Consider the following 21322-nt stretch of genomic DNA (forward strand, 5'->3'; position numbering starts at 1 on the left):
GGGATGCCACACAATTCAGTACATGGGCCAACCTAAAGAGTTTATGGAGAAGCTACCAGAACTCGTGTGGATTCAGCAAGGTCACAGGATACAGGTCAACTGTACTTACAAACGCCAGCAACAAAGAATTTAGAACAAGAGAAGTTTTATATGTGACTTAAAATAACACTCAAACATGAATACTTAGGAATGATCTTGACTTCTACACTGAAAACAACAAAACATTGCTGACAAAAATTAAAGGCAACATAAATAAATACACAAACAAACAAAAAACACTCACGAAACGTAAGACTAAGTATTGTTAAACCTCCTCCTCAAACTAAACTGCAAAGTGATTCCTCTAAAAAGGTTCAGTTAGGCTTTTTTTGAGAAACAGACAAACCAATTCTCAAACTGACATACAAGGGCAGAGAATCTAGAAGAGCCAAAATAGTCTTTAAAAATAACAGCAATGGGACTTCCCTGGTGGTCCAGTGGCTAAGACTGTGCTCCCAATGCTGGGGGGCCAGGGTTCGGGCCCTGGTTGGGGAACTAGATCCCACATACCAAAACTTAAGATCCTGCATGTCACCATGAAGATTGCAGATCCCTCATGCTGCAAGTAAGACTCAGCACAGCCAAATAAATAATACATATGTTTTTTTAGAAAAGCACTGTTGCAAAATTCACACCACCTTGATATGAGATGTACTGTAAATCCACAGTAACCAAGAGTGTGATGGGGGGACTTCCCTGGTGGTCCAGTGGTTAAGACTTCACCTAGTTCAGGGGACGAGAGTCCGATCCCTGATCAGGGAACTAAGATCCCACATGTCGCACGGCAACTAAGTCCACATGCTGCAACAACAGAGCCCATACACAGCCAACAGAAAAAAGGAGGAGTGTGGTATTGGCAGAAAGGTGAAAAGACAGATACAGGACATGGGATCCAGAAATCGACTAAATTTTAACAAATGATTTTTGACCAAAGCACCAAGGCAATGTGATGGGGAAAGGAATATTTCAATAAGTAAGGCTGGAAGGATTGAATATTGATCGAGAAAAAAGAATCTTGACCCCCATAAACACAAACCCACATTAGACACAAAGAATAATTCACAACTGATCCTAAAACCTGGATGTAAAACCTAAAACCCCAGACCTTCCCCCCCAAAAACGGGAGACTAACTGCCTGACTTTGCAGGTAAAGATTCCTGGCTATGACTCAGACAATTAACCATCAAAGAACGAGTTGATAAGTTAAAAACTTCATCAAGATGCCATTAAAGTCGCGGTCAGTCATGCCTATCTCATTGGACACTCACAGCCGCAATATGTTAAGAATCCCTACAACTCAGTAAGAAGACAAACAACTTTATCTCTAAAAAGCAGCACAAACTCCTCTCCAGGGGAGACCAGAACTCTCTGGGGAAGCAGCTGACTCGGGCTGGGACAGAGCAAACTCAAGATGGCTGTGGAGCATTTTGAGGCTCCAGATAGTGAGGCTGTGCTGGGAGCAGGCAGGGTCAAGTCAAGGGGCTGGGGCATAAACCCAGAGAGCCCCCCAGGCCAGCACCGGAACGACTGAGGAGCAAAGCAGGTGCAGCAGAAGTGGGTTAGGACCCACAGGATGAAACCAGTGCCTACAGGGGAACAGCCCTTCCTCCCAGAAAAGCTCCAACGACTAACGGGGCAGGGGAAGAAAGCAAAACAGAACAGCCTTTCGAATGCCCTAGTAACTAGTTCTCAGCAGTGAGATTCACTTCTGGATCCTACAATCAGTTGCAAAAGTCCACGAAGAAACAGGATCTCTGCACAGTCTCCAAGGATTTCCCCCACGATTTTTATTAATTAAAAAGGGGAAAGCAGGAGCTTCCCTGGTGGCTCAGTGATGAAGAATCACCTGCCACTGCAGGAGACACAGGTTCGCTCCCTGATCCAGGAGGCTCCCACATGTCACTGAGCAACGGAGCCCATCCGTCACAACTACTGAGCCTGTGCCCACAGACTAGGCGCCGCAACCACTGAAGCCCAGCAGTCCTACAGCCCATGCTCCGCAACAAGAGAAGTCACCGCAATGAGGAGCTTGTCACTTCAACTGGAGGGGAGCCCCCCATTCTCCACAACTAGAGGAAAAAAGCCCTCACAGCAATGAAGACCTAGCGGAGCCCAAAATTAACAAATAACTTTCAAAAAAATGGGGGAAACGGTAACTTTACATGAAAGAAACCTGGAAGACACCTCACCACGGCAAGGCATGCAGATGCCACAAGCTGCTTGCTGGGCTCAGAGCACTTTTCTGCACCCACTCCGTGCTATCTGGAAGCAGACCACACATGACATTTTCATCCATAAGTATTTCAGTATTAAACTGTAGAAGTTATGGCCTTTTTCTTTCTTTTTTTTAACCTAACAATGACGCAACTGTTACACCTAGGGAAAACGCCACCAGGAATAGTAGAGCATGTTCTCAAACTTGTACTGGGCATCTGTGAGGAACTACAGCTAACGTCACCTCCATGGCGGAAGGCTAAATCTAACATCCCTGCCCCAGAGATGAGGGAAAGAATAAGAATGCAACCTCCCCCCACTTTATCACAAAACAGTCTCAAAGGTCCCAGCCAATTCAATAATGCCAAGAAAAAGAAATAACAGGTGATACAATTATTTTTATTTCCACAGCAAGTCCCAGGAAATCTACAAAACTACTATTAGGATTGATGAATTGAGCACAAGGTCATGGTTAATGTACAAAAATCAACTGTATTTTACCCACAAGTAGCAGACAAACAGAACATGAAATTTAACACACAATCCCACTTAACAGTAGTGCCAAAAGCATTAATGAGCTAGGAATAAATCTAACAAATGGTTGTCCAAGACTTCCATGCTACAATGCCAGAGCGCTGCCAAGAGAAGAGCTGAAAGGCCTGAGCAAGTAGAGAGACATACCATGTTCATGGACTGGAAAACTCAAGTGTGATGGCAAATCTCTCCAAAATGACCTACAGATTCAATACAATTCCTAAATAAATTGTGCAAAGATCAACAGGCTGATTCGAAAATTTACATGGAAATGCAAAGGCGGTGGAATAACCAAAGCAACATTTAAAAAGAAGAATAAAGATGGAGGACTTCCTGTGATTCCAAAGCTTACCATAAAGCTGTGGTACTGCCCAAAGGACAGAGCCATGTGTCAGTGGCACTGAAAGAGATTCTAGAAACAAATCACCTCATACACTGTCAACTCATCTTTCACAAAGGTGATAAGGAAATTCCAGAGAGAGAGGACAGTTTCATCAACAAATGCTGCTGGAACTACGCGATGTCCACATGCAAAGCAATAAGCCTCAACTCATGCTCTGCACCTCATGTAAAAGTTTACTCAAAGTGGATAAAAAGATGTAAATGTAAAACCTAAACCATAAAACTTCCAGAAACCATAGCAGAAAATCTTTGTGACCTCAAGTTAGGCACACGTATCTCAGCATGCAAAAAACTGCAAACTATAAAAGAAAAAAGTTGATAAATTAGACCTCTATCAAAATTTAAGATATTTGCTCTTTAAAAGACACTCTTATGAATGTGAAGAGACAAGCCACAGACTGAAAGAAAATATTCACAAAGCACATACCTAATAAAGGATAAGCCAGAATGACAAAGAATGCTCAAAATTCAATAGTTAAAAAACAACCAGTTTTTTTAAAAGCAGGCAAAAATGATGAACATCATTAATTATTAAGAAAATTCTCATTAAAACCACAATGATACCACCAAAGGACCAGCAAAAACAATGCCGTCAACATGCCCTGCCAACGTGGGAGCCACGGGAACGGTCCTGCATGGCTGCCTGCAGCTTGGAGGGGGCGGTCTTCCTTCAAGCACAAGCCAGCAGCCTCATTCCCAGGTATTTACCCAGAATGAAGGAAGACACGTCCACACAAAGACCTCCGTGGGGTGTTTACAACAGCTTTATTTACAATTGCCAAAACTCAGAAACCACCCAAACATATCTGTCATCTGGTGAAAGGGTGCACCAATGGTGTACTCCTCAGGAATAAGAAAGAAAAGCTTTTGACACATTTTTAAAAAATGTAAAATTCTAGAAAATGCAAAGTAATCCACAGCAACAGAAAGCAGGCCAGGCTGCCTGGGGACAGGAGTGGAGGGAGGGGGCCGACAGGGGGCCCAGGCAAACAGGGGTGACTCCTTCTCACACAGGTACAAGGGACACCCACACATCCACCCTGGTCACCATGCTCGCTCCAAACAGGTGGTCTCCCTCCTGTACTTCAGTCACACCTTGACTGTCCCAGTAAACATGCGGCAAAAGAGGAAAGTAGATGGCCTTCCCACCTCGTTTCCCCACCCATGGCACTGGTACAGGTGAAACAAACGCTAGGCTGGGTGACGGGCACATGGGCTCGTCATACACACTGTCCATCTCTGGGCATGTCAGAAATCCTCCAGGATGAAGAGATAAGAGAAGAAACAAAACAGGTGACTGCCATCTTTACCAGTGGGAAAAAGCCACCTGTGGAGACAAGAGGGAAGGACTGAAATAGCCTGTAGACTTGAGGATGGGGAGCAGGCCCCGCCAGACCTGGACAGGACCTGGCCACCGGGAGGCTCCACAGAACCTATTCTGGCTGGCCAGCTGCACCCCGTCCTACCGCCCTGCACCACAGGGCGCCCTCCCTGCAGGAGGCAGCAAGCAACCAGGCCAACCTGCCCCCAGAACTCCTCTGGCCCAAGGGAGGGGGTAGGGAACCCAGGCTGGCCAGCTCGGAGCCCCTCGCCTAACCACATGGCCTCACTTCCTCACCGACTTTGACACGCGTGGGTGCTTAGTCACTGTTATGTACGACTCTCTTGCGATCCCGGGAACTATAGCCCACCAGGCTCCCCTGTCCATGGGATATTTTTTCAGGCAAGAAACTGGAGTGGGGTGCCATTTCCTCCTCCATGATATCTTCCTGACCCAGGGATTGAACCCACGTTTCCCTCCTCTCCTGCACTGGCAGGTAAATTCTTTACACTGAACCATCTGGAAAGCCCCTCCTAACTGGCAGCCCTCTTTAAAAATAAACTAAACTAAGCCGGTCGTAGCACTACTCCACCAACCAACTGGTTTGTGGTCTAGACCATTAAATAAAGTAGATCCCACATTCTCAGCACCACCCCAGTCAGGCCCACCCTGTGAGATGCACACGAGACTTTGCTCTGTCTCCCGGACAATCCTGCACAGAGGCCCGGCTCGGCCCTGAGTGAAGCAGACAAGCTCAGGAGGCTGAGCTGCTTGGCTGCCAGGGGCAGGACGAAGCCTCCTTCACAGGGCACTGCCAGCCTGGCCACCGCAGATTTGAGAGGATATAATAGCACGAGGGAGGTGCCAGAGCCAGGAGAGTGGTCACAGAACACCGAGCCTTGGTCACTCCGGAGGCCAACACAAACCCTCAGGTCCAGGGTGAGGAGGACGCCCACCAGAAATACCACAGGGGCCCTCCTCCTGGAGCCGCCCAGGCCAGCCTGCCGGGCGCCTGCCCTCCACAAGGGGTAGGCTCACATGGGGAGGAGTAGCCCAAACCCAACCCCCCATGACAGGAGAGGAAAGCAGGTGATGAGGGGAAGGGGAGGGGGCCTGGGGACCTGCCACTGGGGGTTCCAACCCTGCCCACAGGAAGCTCACAAAGCACCAGGCCCTGTGCTGGGTCATACTCAGGTCCCCTGACCCCTGACTCCAGTCAGTTTCCCCGGGTTCTCCATGGTAACAACGCTGAGGTGGACCAGCATGGAGGAACAGGGAGGCTGACATGTGGGGGCTGAAAGCAAGGGCCAGGAGCCTGCAGTAAGAGAGTGCACGGCTAGGCCCTGGGGGCCCACCTGAGGCCCCACCCCCAGGCCCCACCCCAGCAGGTGCCACACTCACCTGATGGTCTCGATGATTTCATGAGCAGCATCGTGGTGTTTGTCCTGAAAGACAATGGGACAGGGTTTAGAGCCGTCCCTCCAGCCTCGGTGATGGTGGCAACCAGAGGAGGCAGGCACTCTAGCCCCCAGGCCTTCCCACCTCGTTTCCCCACCTATGGCACTGGGGTCCCCGCCACAAGGGGCACATCGGCCTTGGGGGCACCCAGAAGGCAGCAGAGAAGGGAAAGGGCTGGGCCGGAGTCTAACTTCCAACCCTCCTTCCCCAAGGCTCTCCTGGGCACTCTTGCAGCCGGGCAGCCGCAAGCCTGGCTGAGTCCCTGACCCTCGGCTTCCATCTGTAAAATGGGAAACAAGGGTCCTGTCACTGCCAGGAGTGGGTGAGCAGCCATCATCCTGCCCAGTCACAGCAGTGCCCTCCCAGCTGCTCTTCCCAGCGGGCACATCACAGGTCGCTCTGGCCGCTCCCTGCAGTCTTGGTGACCAGTGAACTGGAGACCCCGCAGAAACCAAGAGAGGCCTTCCAGTGGTTCAGACTCCATGCTGCCAGTGCAAGGGGTGTGGGTTCAATCCCTGGTCAGGGAGCCAAGACCTCACATGCTGTGCAGCGCGGCAAAAAATGCAAGTGAGGGTGCGCCCATGGATGTCTGTAACTCGAGGCCACACTTTCACTTCAACCTGGGTGAGGAGGGCCGTGAAGAGCGCGGGCTAAAACCAGAAGTGAGGTAAGAGACCCAGAGCCACCAGCCCTGCCTGGGACAGCAACCGCCCTTCTCAGCCCAGGCCACCGTTTCCCGGCTTCATAATGGACAACAGCCACAAGGGCAGGTCGCAGGACAGGGCCCCACCCAACTCAGCGCTCCAGAACCACTTTCACAGCCCTAGCCTCATCGGTGTTTAACAGCAGCTCTACTGAGGTATAACTCACACAGAACAGACCCCGCTTTGAGTGTGCAATGTGGTGGAGTCAGTATACTCAGGGTCGTGCAACCAGCACCTCTGTCTAGTTCCAGAACATTCCATCACCCCATCAGCAGACAGGCCTCCCTCTAGCCCCTGAAAATACCAATCCACTCTCTGTCTCTATGCACTTGCCTATTCTGGACATTTGTAAATAGAATTGCAATATGTGACCTTTTGTCCAAAGCCTTAGTTTTTAAGGCAAAGGACAAAATCAACCTTCTGTCATGAATATCCTCCAACTTTGTTTCCTCCATCCTTGGAAACCTCCTCCAAGGATGGAGCAGTAAACATTCAATGAACTCCTATCACTCAGACAAGGCAGACAGGAGGTGGAGTGCGTGCGCACCAACACTGGACAGCCCTGCAGACCAGCAGCTCCTGGCATGGCGTGCTCGAGCCCCGGCATCACCGCCGCTGACCCAACACCTTGGGGAAGAACCACAGGTGGGAGCGGCAGGCCCCAACACCTTCGGCAAACGTCAGAATGGTGGGGGCAGCTGGTAGCTCCCCAAAAGGTGAAAAAGGCCCCACTTGACACAGCTATTCTTCTCTGGGTGTCTGCCCAAAAGAAGTGAGTACATACAACCACAGCCCCAAACTGGAAATCACCCAAACCACCACCGACAGGTGAATGAATAAACAAATGTGTCCCTCCATGCATGGGAGCATCACTCGGCCTCGAAAAGAAGCCCTGACACTCACTGCCATGTGGACGGACCCTGAGAACACGACGCTCAGTAAGAGAAGCAGACACAGAGGGACACACAGGGTGTGATTCCACAAATGGGAAATGTGCAGAACAGGATGATCCAGAGACACAGGGAGTGGGTTCCTGGTTGTCAGAGGCTGGGGCAGGAGAATGGGGGGAATGTTGATGGAGATGGGGTTTCTCCGGGGGGCGATGGAAGGTTCTAAAATTAGTAGTAGTGATGACTGCACCCAGTGCACAAACCAGGGAACAGCATGTTCGGGGCAGATGAGTCGCATGGTGTGGGAATTACACCTCAATAATGCCAGTAACAGGGAATTCCTTGGCGGTGTCTACACTCTCACTGCTGAGGGCCCGGGTTCAATCCCTGGTCAGGGAGCTAAAATCCCCCAAGTCACTGAGGTGGCAAAAACAAACTAATAACAACAAAATGTCTGGGAGTAGATGTGATATACTGTTAAAAGCACCTCCAACCTCAGCAGGAAAATCCTGAGTCTCTGGGACGCTCACAAATCAACAACATCCAGGAAGTCAAGTCCCCACAGCCCTGGCAGGCATCCCCGGGCCCCCACAGCACACAGGCAGAGACGCCGCCACGCTGTCCTGAAGGGTCCACTCAGAGACAAGCTCACACGAGCGGTGCACAGGGCCGTGGGGCAGCCACGGAACGAAGGGGACGGTCTGGGCCTCTTCACCAATGCTGAGACGCTTACTCTGAGGGGAACTCGCCCCGTGGACTGGGGAGTCTCAGGCAGCATGTGGGGCGCCATGATTCTGGCCCCATCAGCATTTGGATGAAGCATCTCCATCAGCCTCCTATGGGCACCTGACCAGATTCCCTGGCCTGCCAGCTCCCGGTTCCTGCCCTCAGACACCATGAGCGGTCACCAGTGTATGTTACTCAAGTTGCTAAATTTCAGGCTGTTTTGTTACACACCACAGATAACGGATACACGGCCTGGGTTTAGGCTGATATGCAGGAAGCACGGCCTGCAAGAACAAGTCTGAGAGCCAGAGGAAGACGCACTAACAACCAGAAACATTTGATTCCAGTCATCACCGCGACCCCTTACAAAACAAGGAGCACCATGAAAGGCCCCACGAATGCCCGTGTGCAGAAGCCCACACCATGTGGCAGGAGTGTGCCCAGGTGCGGACCGCACTCCCTCTCTGGGCCCCCAGGCAGCCAGGACATGTCCAGGACCCTCCCCATGCAGGGCCTGCAGGGGTCCCTGGGAAGACACGGGGCCTGGAGCATGGTCTCCCCTGAGATGAGGTGAACTCAAGCTGTCCTAAGCTCTAACACCAGAAAGAGAGGAGGGAATGGTTGACAACATGCCTCCTCCGACTTCGTGACGCTGCTGCAGGGCCTGTCCAGCTTCCCGTGGCTGCCCTGACCACCTGAATAACTCGGAAGTTCTCACAGCCTCTCAGCTCTGGCCACTTCTCATGCTCCACAGGTCTTCAGATCAGAGTAGCGCCAGTGGGGGTCCACATGGAGGGGCTGTCGGGGAGGGACTCTGGGGTGATGGGAGAAGAGGATGATCAAAAGCTCAGCACCAGAACTCTCTTCGCCTGAGGCCAAGGCCAAGGCCGTGACGGGAAAAGAGGGCAAGGGTCAGGAAGGACAGGAGGCCCTTCCAGGGGTCCAGTCAGCAAAAGGACTCACCCAGGATCCCTGAGCAACCAGTGGCTGCATGGCTGCCAGCCCGAGGTCTGGAAAGTCCAGGCAAGCCTCACCTTGAGCACTGTAGCTCTGAGCACGCCAGCAGGGGTCACTGTCAATGCCCCACCAGGGTACCTGGTGCCAGCCACCCCAGAACCAAGGCCAAAGGAGTGCCTCTCCAGGGGCCTCAAGACCCACGACTTGTCCCTCCACACACAGGAGCATCACTTGGCCCTGCAAAGGGGTGAAGAGCTGACACTCGCTACCACGTGGGCAGACCCTGAGGACACGATGCTCAGTGAGAGAGGCAGACACAGAAGGACACACAGGGTGTGATTCCACTGGTGGGAAACGTGCAGAGCAGGCCGATCCGCAGACACAGGGAGTAGGTTCCTGGTGGTCAGGGGCTGGGGTGGGGATGCAGGTCCTTTGAGGGATGAAATGTCCTGGAATTAGATATGATGGTTGCACAACTCTGTGAATACAGTACAGTAAAACCCGTTAAACTGTACACCTGCGGTAGGTGAGCTGTGTGGTATGAATGTTATCTGGACAAAATAAAAGTAAAAAAGTATTAGTTGCTCAGTAGTGTCTGACATTTTGCAACGCTATGGACTGTAGCCTGTCAGGCTCCTCTGTCCATGGGATTCTCTGGCAAAAATACTAGAGTGGGTTGCCATTTCCTCCTCCAGGGGATCTTCCCAACCACACATAAAGGAGATTTCATTAATGTGCATTAGAGGATACCCCAGGTTAACCTGTAACTGTCTCTTGAGCCTTTAAATTCTATACCAATTCTACACCTCTGGTTGGCCAATTGTTTGTTTCTTTATTTAGGTTTTAAGGTGAATGACCTGGGGCTATTTGTTTCCATCAGCCTGACTGAATCTAAAGACACAGTTGAAATGTCTATTTTTCTTGCTACCCTCAGAAGAAATTGCTGCAAATCTACTCTATGATTCTCATTCTGTTCAGCTTACAATACAGATAGCTTATTATCTTTTGCAACCTATGTCTTATAATAAAGCAGTGCTGAAAAATTAAATAGAAAGTTCAGTTGCCATATAGGCTACGAAAATGATTTGCTGGTGGTGAGTTTTAAACTTGATTCTAAATAAATTTACTAAGAAGGGCACTTCAAATTTTGCTCTTTAAGGTATCTTGAAATTATAGGCTCACTCTCTCTAAAATTTCTAAAAGCGTACAGCTTAGGAAAAAGCTGTTAAAAAAAACACAAAAACCACAAGACCCGACAAGGCCCCTCCTCCTATGTCCTGCCTCTTCACCTGGCTGCACCCAAACCAGGTGTGGGCCCAGCCCCGCCCCTCGGTGGGAGCCTGGCTCAGTCCCGGGGCAAGCCCAGAGCAGACCACGGGGAGCCGCTCACAGACCAGGAAAAACATAATCCACTGTGAACAGGTCCAACACCGCCATGCAATGGAGAAATCCTTCTGAGGAGTCCCATCCCAAGCCCCCTGACCCTTGCTATCCCTGAGGAGCAAAGAAGCAGCAGTTCCAGAGGTAGTATTCCTCCACCAGGGGCCGCCCATCCCCCTGCATAACGCTAATGCACCTTCCATGCCTCAGCCACGGACCCCACGACTAACTCAGGGGATTCAAACTGAAGCCCAGCAGAGACAGCTTCTCCATCCAGGGTCATACACAATGATGCTGGAGCCTCGGACCTCCCCACCCAGCTCACAGGGCCGTGCCTCGGCTGGAAGAGGGCCCTGTCCCACACAGGGGTGCCAAGGAACACTGCCCCAGGGCTAATCACCCCTGGGCTAGGCACTGAGACTGTGACCATGGGTGGAAAAAGAGTCAAGGAAGAAAAGAGAAATGCAGGTTGGGAGGGGAGGTCTGGCAGGTGGGCAGCGAGGGAGGCTGTAAAGGACACGGACAGACTCGGGCATGTCCTCTCTGAACATTCTCGGGACCGCCACAGGCGCCGGGGGCACGAGTCCTGGTGGTGGGAAGGGCAGGACAGCTTGAAGCGACAGAGAAGGAGCCAAAGAGGCTCCCAGGCGCAGCCCTGAGCAAGAGAACGGAATGGACTGTTATCCCCCGGTGGAGAGACAGGTGCGCAAACCGGGGAAAGCACCGACTGAGAAGAAGAGAGAATGAGGGGCAAGAGGGGTCTCTCGGGAGACGAGCACGGAGCCCAGGACCCAGGCCCCGGCAGACACGGCTGGTCACACCCTGCAGGGACCCCGGAACACTATATCCTGAGGAACCAAGGCCAGTGAAAGAATTACATCGTCGTGCAGCTTCGAAAGGGGTCACCATCAGGAGAAGCTGGGAGAAGAGAAAACGGGCTGCCTCCGTCTCATTCTTACAACTGTACAAGAATCTATGATAATCTCAAAACAAAAACTTTAAGAAAAAAGGACAGGGCTCCCAGAGGAAGACTGGGGCAGGTGGCCCACAGCTCCGCCCCCTCCTCCCTAGTGAACCCCCCAGGTTCCAGTGCCGCTGGCTCCTTCCACCAGGAACAGAGTACTCGGCCTGCCTACTCCAGGACACCTGGATGTCAGGGACCAGGGTACAGAAGCTGAGAGCCACATGCGGGGTACCAGGCGTTTCCGATGACTCCATACTCTCTAAACTGGTCACCTCACCCACCGAGAGCCGTCAGAGGGTTAACCTGACTTCCACCTGAGCTCAGATTAGTCAGCACTCACTCACGCACACAAGAGGTCAGAGCAGAAAATATTTTCTGAGTCATAGGGAGGGATGGCTCAGCCAGCCGCCCACCTCAGCTACTACTCACAGCCGAGTCTGGGGCATGACGGCTCAGCATTCATCAGAGACTCGTGCGCTCGCGGAGGCAGGCAGGGACAGTCACACCGAGGCTGCTCCACACCCACAGCCTCCGTGAGTCACCGAGGGGAAGGACTACTGCCCGCCCTCGCAACCTCCGGCCCAGCCACCAGGCACCTGCTCCCTCCTGAGCTGAGACCCAGTTTTCTACCAAGAGAAGGGCCATCCTGCTTTAGCAACGCTGCCATAAACTTCGAGTGGACATCCGGGAACTCTGTGACAGAAGGAACAAAACTCGCCCTGCACCACGCCCTCTTATTTGTCAACTGCACAAAAACCCGTTTCGGAGGCTGGACATTTCCGCATGTGGAAGACTGTGGCTGTTTGCACTTCCTCCTGTGGGTGCCCTCTCTTTGGAAAAGCCACTCATCCTCCTTCAGCCCCACCCTCCAGGACAGGGCACACCTCCATTGCACCTCTGTGTTTACAGACCGCCCACCGACCCTCATTCATAAGTTTACTGAGGGCAAGAACGCTGTGCACTGTGCCCCGCTCCCCCTGGAACACTGGAGATATCCAGGAGGTGCTGGGATGAATGAATGAATGAATGAATGAACAAGCAAGCTCAGTCATTTCCAATGTGTGGTCACATGAGTAATCTGACCTTTGGAAAGGCTATGCTCCTGGAAGTGGCCCATTTTCTTAATGTACTCATCATCGAGTCATCATAAAATATGAACTCTTATAATAAAGTTCTGCCCCCTCACTTCCTGTGAGAAAGCAAAATCTCCCAGTGGGGACACGGGAGGGGAGCAGACGTCACTGCACTGCTTTAGGAAGGTTGCAGCTTGCTGACCATGGCACGCCCCCCCACCCCACTGCCTGGTCTTGGGACCGCCACCCCAGGAATGGCTGCTGACCTCAGATGGAGCGCCCAGCCAGGGCGCACACCCCGAACCCTGCCAAGTGAGGTCCTGCCAGCAAGGGAAAGACACTCTAGTTCAGACCCGCCCACCACTGGAAAGCCAGCTCCCGCTGGGACCTGGACACACACGATGTCTTACTGGCAAAGGTTACAGACCTCTGTATATTGTCATCCTGCTTATTTAACTTATATGCAGAGTACATCATGAGAAACGCTGGAACGGAAGAAGCACAAGCTGGAATCAAGATTGCCGGGAGAAATATCAATAACCTCAGATATGCAGATGACACCACCCTTATGGCAGAAAGTGAAGAGGAACTAAAAAGCCTCTTGATGAAAGTGAAAGAGAGTGAAAAAGTTGGCTTAAAGCTTAACATTCAGAAAACTAAGATCATGGCATCTGGTCCCATCACTTCATGGCAAATAGATGAGGAAACAGTGGCAGACTTTATTTTTTGGGGCTCCAAAATCACTGCAGATGGTGACCGCAGCCATGAAATTAAAAGATGCTTACTCTTTGGAAGCAAAGTTATGACCAACCTAGACAGCATATTAAAAAGCAGAGACATTACTTTGCCAACAAAAGTCCGTCTAGTCAAGGCTATGGTTTTTCCAGTAGTCATGTATGGATGTGAGACTTGGACTTTATTATAAAGAGAGCTGAGTGCTGAAGAATTGATGCTTTTGAATTGTGGTGTTGGAGAAGACTTAAGAGTCCCTTGGATGGCAAGGAGATCCAACCAGTCCATCCTAAAGGAAATCAATCCTGAATATTCATTGGAAGGACTGATGTTGAAGCTGAAACTCCAGTACTCTGGCTATCTGATACGAAGAGCTGACTCATTTGAAAAGACTCTGATGCTGGGAAAGATTGAAGGCAGGAGAAGGGGATGACAAAGGATGAGGTGGTTGGATGGCATCACCAACTCAATGGACATGAGTTTGAGTAAACTCCGGGAGTTGGTGATGGACAGGGAGGCCTGGAGCCCTGCAGTCCATGGGGTCACAAAGAGTCGGACATGACTAAGAAACTGAACTGAACTGAACAGACCTCTGTGGCCTTGCTCTGCCCTGAAAATAAGATAGTGATGGCAACAATGGGACCATCTCCAGGTGAACCTTCATCTTAGTTTCAGGTGCTTCAGTGCTGGGTCACAGTGGATTTCTAGATTCTCCTGATACTCAAAATACCAATTTTGGAAAAATACCAATTTCCAAGATGCAGGAATGTTGTTAAACAGACATTCAGCACAGACCCCAGTCTGACTCCCAGAGTGTTCCCCCAAGTGAGGTGAAAATCCAAGTTCACCTGCCCTGGGCTGTTTAGCAGCTCTATTCCTGATCTCTCAAAACTGCATAGCAGGGAAAAGGAGTGACTACTCACACCCTCAACAACGGGCATGAATCTCACATACATTTTGCTGAGCCAAGCAGCCCGAACCAAAAAGCTACACATTGTTGACCCCATTTACTTGACTTCCCAGAAAAGCCAAAACCTTAGGGACTGAGATGAGACTGGTGGCCAGGAAGCGAGAGGCGAGTTGATGGCAAAGGGCAGCAGATGGTTTGATGGGATTGTTCTGCTGCCTGACTGCAATGATCTGTCAAATGCTCTAGAACTATGAGCCACAAGTGAACCACACTTCATCTCTACTGAGGATAAACAAATTACATTTTGAAAAATGTATGGGCCAACGTACTGGTACAAGACGAGTGCAGTAACAGGGGCAGAGAGGGAGGCAGGTGGATCAACTGGAGTTTTGAACGTTCTCCCCACTTTCAGTTTACGTCCCCTGGGTCGTCTCCCCGCCCTGCCCACTGCTCAGGCCGCACGCCAGGGCGACACAGAGCTACCCAACCGGAAAAGCCAGAGCCCGGGCTCAGCCGCGCCTCCGGGCGCAGGAAGCGCAAAAATAGAAAACGCCGGTGCGCTCGGCGGGCTGGAAAGCCTCCGACCTCGGAGAACCGCGGAGCACCAGGGCCAGAAGCCAACGTCGGCTCCTGGGCGGTCCCAGCGTCCCGACCCCGCCCCTGGCCGCGACAGTTTCCAAAAACTGACACACACGGAGCCCGCGCGAGGGGCGGGGCGCGCGGGCTTCCCCGTCGGGTCCCGTGGAGGCCGGTGCCCCCGCAAGCCGAGCGCGCGAAAGGGCGCCCCAAAGGCGCCCGCCCACCGCGCCCGCTGTGCTTTCCCTCCCGAAGGCGCGCTGCCCAGCCCGAGCGCGGTCGCTGGGACACGGACACGCGCACCCACGCCGCCACCGGGGACAGGAGCCGGGGCGCCCACCCCGCGCCCTGCATGTCTGGAATCACCCGGACGCCTGTGTAAATTTCCGTTCGGCCTGTCATTTTCCAAAGGCCACACAAGATCAGGGAACAGAACGCCTCCTTTCCAAGGGTCTGGCCAGCCCACCCACTCAAATTAGGGAACAGGACGCCTCCTTACCAAGGGTCCGGCCAGCCCACCCACTCAAACTAGGGAACATGACGCGTCCTTGCCAAGGGTCCGGCCAGCCCACCCACTCAAGATCCGGGAACAGGACGCTTCCTTTCCAAAGCTCTAGCCAGTCCTGCCACTCAAAATTAGACAAATGCCTAATTTACAAAATTAACAACTGGAAAGGAGGAGGAAAGAGTGTCCTCAAAAATAAAAAAGCTGAGCACGGTGACAGCGCCAAGAATAAACTACCACCAAAGAGAAATCCTACACGTCAAATCATAAAGTACGGAAAGGCAAGCCCGCCGGCCGTCCAGGCCCGGGGAACGGCGGTCCCCAGCCCCGCAGGACCAACGGTAGCCCGGCTCGGGCGCCCCTCGGAGGCGCAGGGTCCCCGCGGCCCAGTTTGCGCCCTCGGCCGGCCCGGGTTCCCCGCTGCCCACCCTGCGCGCGGGGATTGGAAACGGCCGCCGGGAATCCGGCGGGGCGGGAATGGGGGGTCCCAGGGAAGGTTGGGCGCTCGAGTCGCTCCGTTTCTCGGTGGGCCCCCCACCAAGCTCACCGGGGAGTAGGGGGCTAGGGTCTGGGGAGAGAGGGTTGGGGAAAAGCGGGGCGGCACTCACGTAGACCGGCAGCGGCCACGGGTAGACGGCGGGCTCAGCCCCCACGGGCGACTTGAGCCTCAGCTCCAGCTTCTCCCCCATGTCGGCGCGCTCGGCCGCCGCACCATGCTAGTCGGGCGGTTGGGGGAGGGGCGGGGCCCCGCCGGCGGGGGCGGGGCGGACGGCCGGAGGAGGGCGGGCGGGAGGCTGAGGGGAGGGGGCCTGGCCTGGGCCTCAGCCGCCGCCACCGCGCTCCCGTCCAGCCCCCGTCTCCCTCTTTGTGGTCACAGGCCCGGGGCCTCCAGCGCCGCCGCCATCTTGGGCCGGCGTGAGACGAGCACAATGAGCCGGGGGCCGGGCTGAACCACTCGCGGCGCGCGCGCGGGGGGGCCTGGCGCGAGGAGGCGGTGCGCTCCCGCTGCCCCGCCCGCCGCGCCTCGCGCGCCCCACCCCGCCGGCCCGCCCTGTGGGCTCTCCCGCTCCCACGCACGCACGCACGCACGCACGCACGTCCTCGGTTGCCCTCGGTTGCCCGCACCAGCCCCAAGCGGGAACCCGGGGAGACCCCGCAAGGCCTGGGATGGAGGGTTCGAAACCCGCTCTTGGCAGACAGGAACAACCCCCCCCAATAATAAAAGTATAATTTCTCATTAAAGGTGACCGGTAGAGTCCCAGCTTCGGTCACAAGAATGCCATATATTTAGCCTGTTGTTGTTCAGTCGATAAGTTGTATCCATTTTTTGTGACCCCATGGACTGCAGCATGCCAGGTTCCTGTATACTCCAATATGCCCCCAAATTTGCTCAAATTTATATCAGTGAATTGAATCAGTGATGATATCTAATTCTCTCATCCTCTGCCACCCCCTTCTCCTTTGCCCTCAATCTTTCTCAGCGTCAGGGTCGCTTTTCCCATCAGATAGCCGAAGTATTAGAGCTTCAGCTTCAGCATCAGTCCTTCCAGTGAATATTCAGGGTTGATTTCTTTTGGGATTGACTGGTGATGTCTTTGCAGTCTGGAGGGATTCTCAAGAGTCTTCAGCACCACAGTTCAAAAGCATCAATTCTTTGGTGCTTGGCCTTCTTTATGGTCCAAATCTCACATCCATACATGACTACTGGAAAAAACATAGCTTTGACTATATGGACCTTTGTTGGCAAAGTGATGTCTCTGTTTCTTAATAAGCTGTCTAGTTTTGTCATAGTTTCCTTCCAAGGAGCAAGGATCTTTTAATTTCGTGGCTGCAGTCACCATCGGAAGTGATTTTGTGTGTGTGTGTGTGTGTGCTCAGTCATGTCCAACTCTTTGCGACTCCGTGGACAGACCCCACCAGACTCCTCTGTCCATGGGATTTCCCAGCAAGAATACTGGAGTGGGTTTCCATTTCCTCCTCCAGGGGATCTTCTCAATTCAGTGATCAAACACGCATCTCCTGTGTCTCCTGCCCTGGCAGGCGAATTCTTTACCACTGAGCCACCTGGGAAGCCTACAGTGATTTTGCAGCCCGAGAAAATGAAATTTGTCACTGCTTCCATTTTCCCCAATTTATTTGCCATTAAGTGGTGGGGCTGGCTCCTTATTGCCAAATTCAGACTTAAATTGAAGAAAGTAGGGAAAACCACTAGACCATTCAGGTATGACCTAAATCAAATCCTTTATGATTATACAGTGGAAGTGAGAAATAGATTTAAGGGACTAGATCTGATAGATAGAGTGCCTGATGAACTATGGACGGAGGTTCGTGACATTGTACAGGAGACAGGGATCAAGACCATCCCCATGGAAAAGAAATGCAAAAAAGCAAAATGGCTGTCTGGGGAGGCCTTACAAATAGCTGTGAAAAGAAGAGAAGTGAAAAGCAAAGGAGAAAAGGAAAGATATAAGCATCTGAATGCAGAGTTCCAAAGAATAGCAAAAAGAGATAAGAAAGCCTTCCTCAGTGATCAATGCAAAGACATAGAGGAAAACAACAGAATGGGAAAGACTAGAGATCTCTTCAAGAAAATTAGAGATACCAAGGGAACATTTCATGCAAAGATGGGCTCGATAAAGGACAGAAATGGTATGGACCTCACAGAAGCAGAAGATATTAAGAAGAGGTGGCAAGAATACACAGAAGAACTGTACAAAAAAGATCTTCACAACCCAGATAATCATGATGATGTGATCACTAATCTAGAGCCAGACATCTTGGAATGTGAAGTCAAGTGGGCCTTAGAAAGGATCACTACGAACAAAGCTAGTGGAAGTGATGGAATTCCAGTTGAGCTGTTTCAAATCCTGAAAGATGATGCTATGAAAGTGCTGCACTCAATATGCCAGCAAATCTGGAAAACTAAGCAGTGGCCACAGGACTGGAAAAGGTCAGTTTTCATTCCAATCCCAAAGAAAGGCAATGCCAAAGAATGCTCAAACTACCGCACAATTGCACTCATCTCACATGCTAGTAAAATAATGCTCAAAATTCTACAAGCCAGGCTTCAGCAATACGTGAACCGTGAACTCCCTGATGTTCAAGCTGGTTTTAGAAAAGGCAGAGGAACCAGAGATCAAATTGCTGACATCCGCTGGATCATGGAAAAAGCAAGAGTTCCAGAAAAACATCTATTTCTGCTTTATTGACTATGCCAAAGACTTTGACTGTGTGGATCACAATAAACTGTGGAAAATTCTGAGAGAGATGGGAATACCAGACCACCTGACCTGCCTCTTGAGAAAATTGTATGCAGGTCAGGAAGCAACAGTTGGAACTGGACATGGAACAACAGACTGGTTCCAAACAGGAAAAGGAGTACGTCAAGGCCGTACATTGTCACCCTGCTTATTTAACTTCTATGCAGAGTACATCATGAGAAACGCTGGACTGGAAGAAACAGAAGCTGGAATCAAGATTACCGGGAGAAATATCAATAACCTCAGATATGCAGATGACACCACCCTTATGGCAGAAAGTGAAGAGGAACTAAAAAGCCTCTTGATGAAAGTGAAAGAGGAGAGCGAAAAAGATGGATTAAAGCTCAACATTCAGAAAACGAAGCTCATGGCATCCGGTCCCATCACTTCATGGGAAATAGATGGGGAAAAAAAAGAAATAGATGGGAAACAGTGGAAACAGTGTCAGACTTTATTTTTTGGGCTCCAAAATCACTGCAGATGGTGACTGCAGCCACGAAATTAAAAGACGCTTACTCCTTGGGAAAAAGTTATGACCAACCTAGATAGTATATTCAAAAGCAGAGACATTACTTTGTCAACTAAGGTCCGTCTAGTCAAGGCTACGGTTTTTCCTGTGGTCATGTATGGATGTGAGAGTTAGACTGTGAAGAAGGTTGAGCGTCGAAGAATTGATGCTTTTGAACTGTGGTGTTGGAGAACACTCTTGAGCGTCCCTTGGACTGCAAAGAGATCCAACCAGTCCATTCTGAAGGAGATCAACCCTGGGATTTCTTTGGAAGGAATGATGCTAAAGCTGAAGCTCCAGTACTTTGGCCACCTCCTGCGAAGAGTTGACTCATTGGAAAAGACTCTGATGCTGGGAGGGATTGGGGGCAGGAGGAGAAGGGGACCACAGAGGATGAGATGGCTGGGTGGCATCACGGACTCGATGGTCGTGAGTCTGAGCGAACTCTGGGAAATGGTGATGGACAGGGAGACCTGGCGTGCTGCGATTCATGGGGTCGCAAAGAGTCGGACACAACTGAGCGGCTGAACTGAACTGAACTGAACCCATTCAAGTATTCTTGCCTGGAGAATCCCATAGACAGAGGAGCCTGGCTGGCTGCACTCCATGGAGTCACAAAGAGTTGGATACAACTGAGCAACTTAACACAATATACGTATGTTGTGTGCAAGTATATACACACCCGATGGATTCTGTTTTTCTGGAGAACCCTCACTGACACAGACCCTTATGACAGTTGAGCACCTCCTCTGTGCCAGCCAGGAAGCCAAATGCTTGTGCTTTCAGTGTGGGCCTTTAGTGTTGAAAGTCCCCAGCTGAGGTGTCTTGGGGTCAGAGAAGTTCACAGGGTGCTGGCAGGGGGGCTGGCTGGAGCCCACATGGAGTTCTGACTATCCTAACAGCAGTAGAGCCCCACAGTCCCGCAACCCTGGGTGCTGCTCCCAAAGACGTGGAGGGAGAGACAGGATCTGCAGGAAGGTCTAGGGAAGCTTCTCCGGAGCCCCAGATGGAGGTTGGATCCCCAAGGGTTTTGTTGGTCAGAACTCTGGGTGGGTGGGGGTTACACAGAGTCACTCACTTGAAAAGTATCCATTCTGCCCTTGTCTGTATGTTTATCCTCCAAAATCTTTTAAAAACGGATGCCCTGGTTGCTGGGAACACACCTGCCAAAGTTGTATGTCTGTGTTGTAAGAGGACCCAGGAGGAGGACTCAGAAACAGATGAGCCCCCCATTCACAGGGCTGGAGAAGCTAAGGATGGCCAGCAAGGTCCTGGAGAGAAGGGTCCCTGCTCTGGGCACCCTCTTCCCAGCCCAAGATACCCAGAGCCACCACCTTACCCACACCACAGAGGAGAGCCAGTCACCGTGGCTCCCAGGCTCCCTGCACTAGGAACTATTTTAAGCTTGCATCCCACAGGACATAGCTAGAGAGAGCTGCTGTCTGTAGACAATCTCTGTCTCTCCCCGCTCCCTTGCCTCTCAGCTTCTTCCCCTTCCCCCTTAGCTGTCACCAACCGCATTTCTGCAGAGACCCCCAGGATCCTCTGAGACCCTGATTCAGGCACCAGCCACAGGATAGCCCACAGAGAGCTGAAAACCCTAGCCCCTCCTTGTGCCCACCCCCACCATCTGACAGATGTCAAAGCAAGCCCTAGTCAGGTATGACTTTGGGCCCAGGGATATTGACACATGCTGTCAGCATGCCACTTTCTTCCTTAGACTCCTCCCTCCCTCCTGTGTTAACTATCACTTCCTCCAGAACCTTCTCAGACTCTCCTACATGAGGCTGGGCTCAAGGTGTGCCCTCACCTATCCTTTGTTGCTGTTCGTTCTCTAAGTCATATCTGACTCTTTGTGACCCCATGGACTGCAGCTTGCCAGGCTTCCCTTTCCTTCACTATCTCCCAGAGTTTGCTCAAACTCATGTCCATTGAGTCAGTGATGCCATCCAATCATCTTGTTGCAGGAAGGGGGACCCCTTCCAGGGCCCGAAACTGGGTTCTTGTCTAACACTCGGAAATGAACTGTCTGAGGAGACCCATGTGCTGACAAAGCAAGAGATTTTATTGGGAAAGGGCACCTGGGTGGAGAGCAGTAGGGTAAGGGAACCCAGGAGAACTGCTCTGCCGCATGGCTGGCAGTCTCGGGTTTTATGGTGATGGGATTCG

At 51.7% G+C, this 21322-nt stretch overlaps 1 protein-coding gene across 10 annotated transcripts in view; it reads right to left on the reverse strand.

The window, feature by feature from the left end:
* Nucleotides 1-16310, reverse strand: part of DOT1L (DOT1 like histone lysine methyltransferase) — a 51826-nt gene extending 35516 nt beyond the window's left edge. For 9 of the 10 annotated variants that reach the window (XM_040241851.1, XM_040241852.1, XM_040241856.1 and 6 more), the window contains exons 1-2: nucleotides 15994-16310; nucleotides 5912-5955 (exon numbers count right to left, since the gene is read on the reverse strand). In XM_040241851.1, coding sequence (XP_040097785.1) covers nucleotides 5912-5955; nucleotides 15994-16074 — 125 coding nt within the window. In that variant the 5' untranslated portion in view covers nucleotides 16075-16310. The remainder of the gene's footprint in view (nucleotides 1-5911; nucleotides 5956-15993) is intronic. The other variant, XM_040241853.1, reaches the window with a different exon arrangement.
* Nucleotides 16311-21322: the final 5012 nt, after the last annotated feature.

The sequence above is a fragment of the Oryx dammah genome, unplaced genomic scaffold (genome assembly GCF_014754425.2).
Source record: "Oryx dammah isolate SB20612 unplaced genomic scaffold, SCBI_Odam_1.1 HiC_scaffold_5, whole genome shotgun sequence".
In the NCBI taxonomy this organism is placed as follows: Eukaryota; Metazoa; Chordata; class Mammalia; order Artiodactyla; family Bovidae; genus Oryx; species Oryx dammah.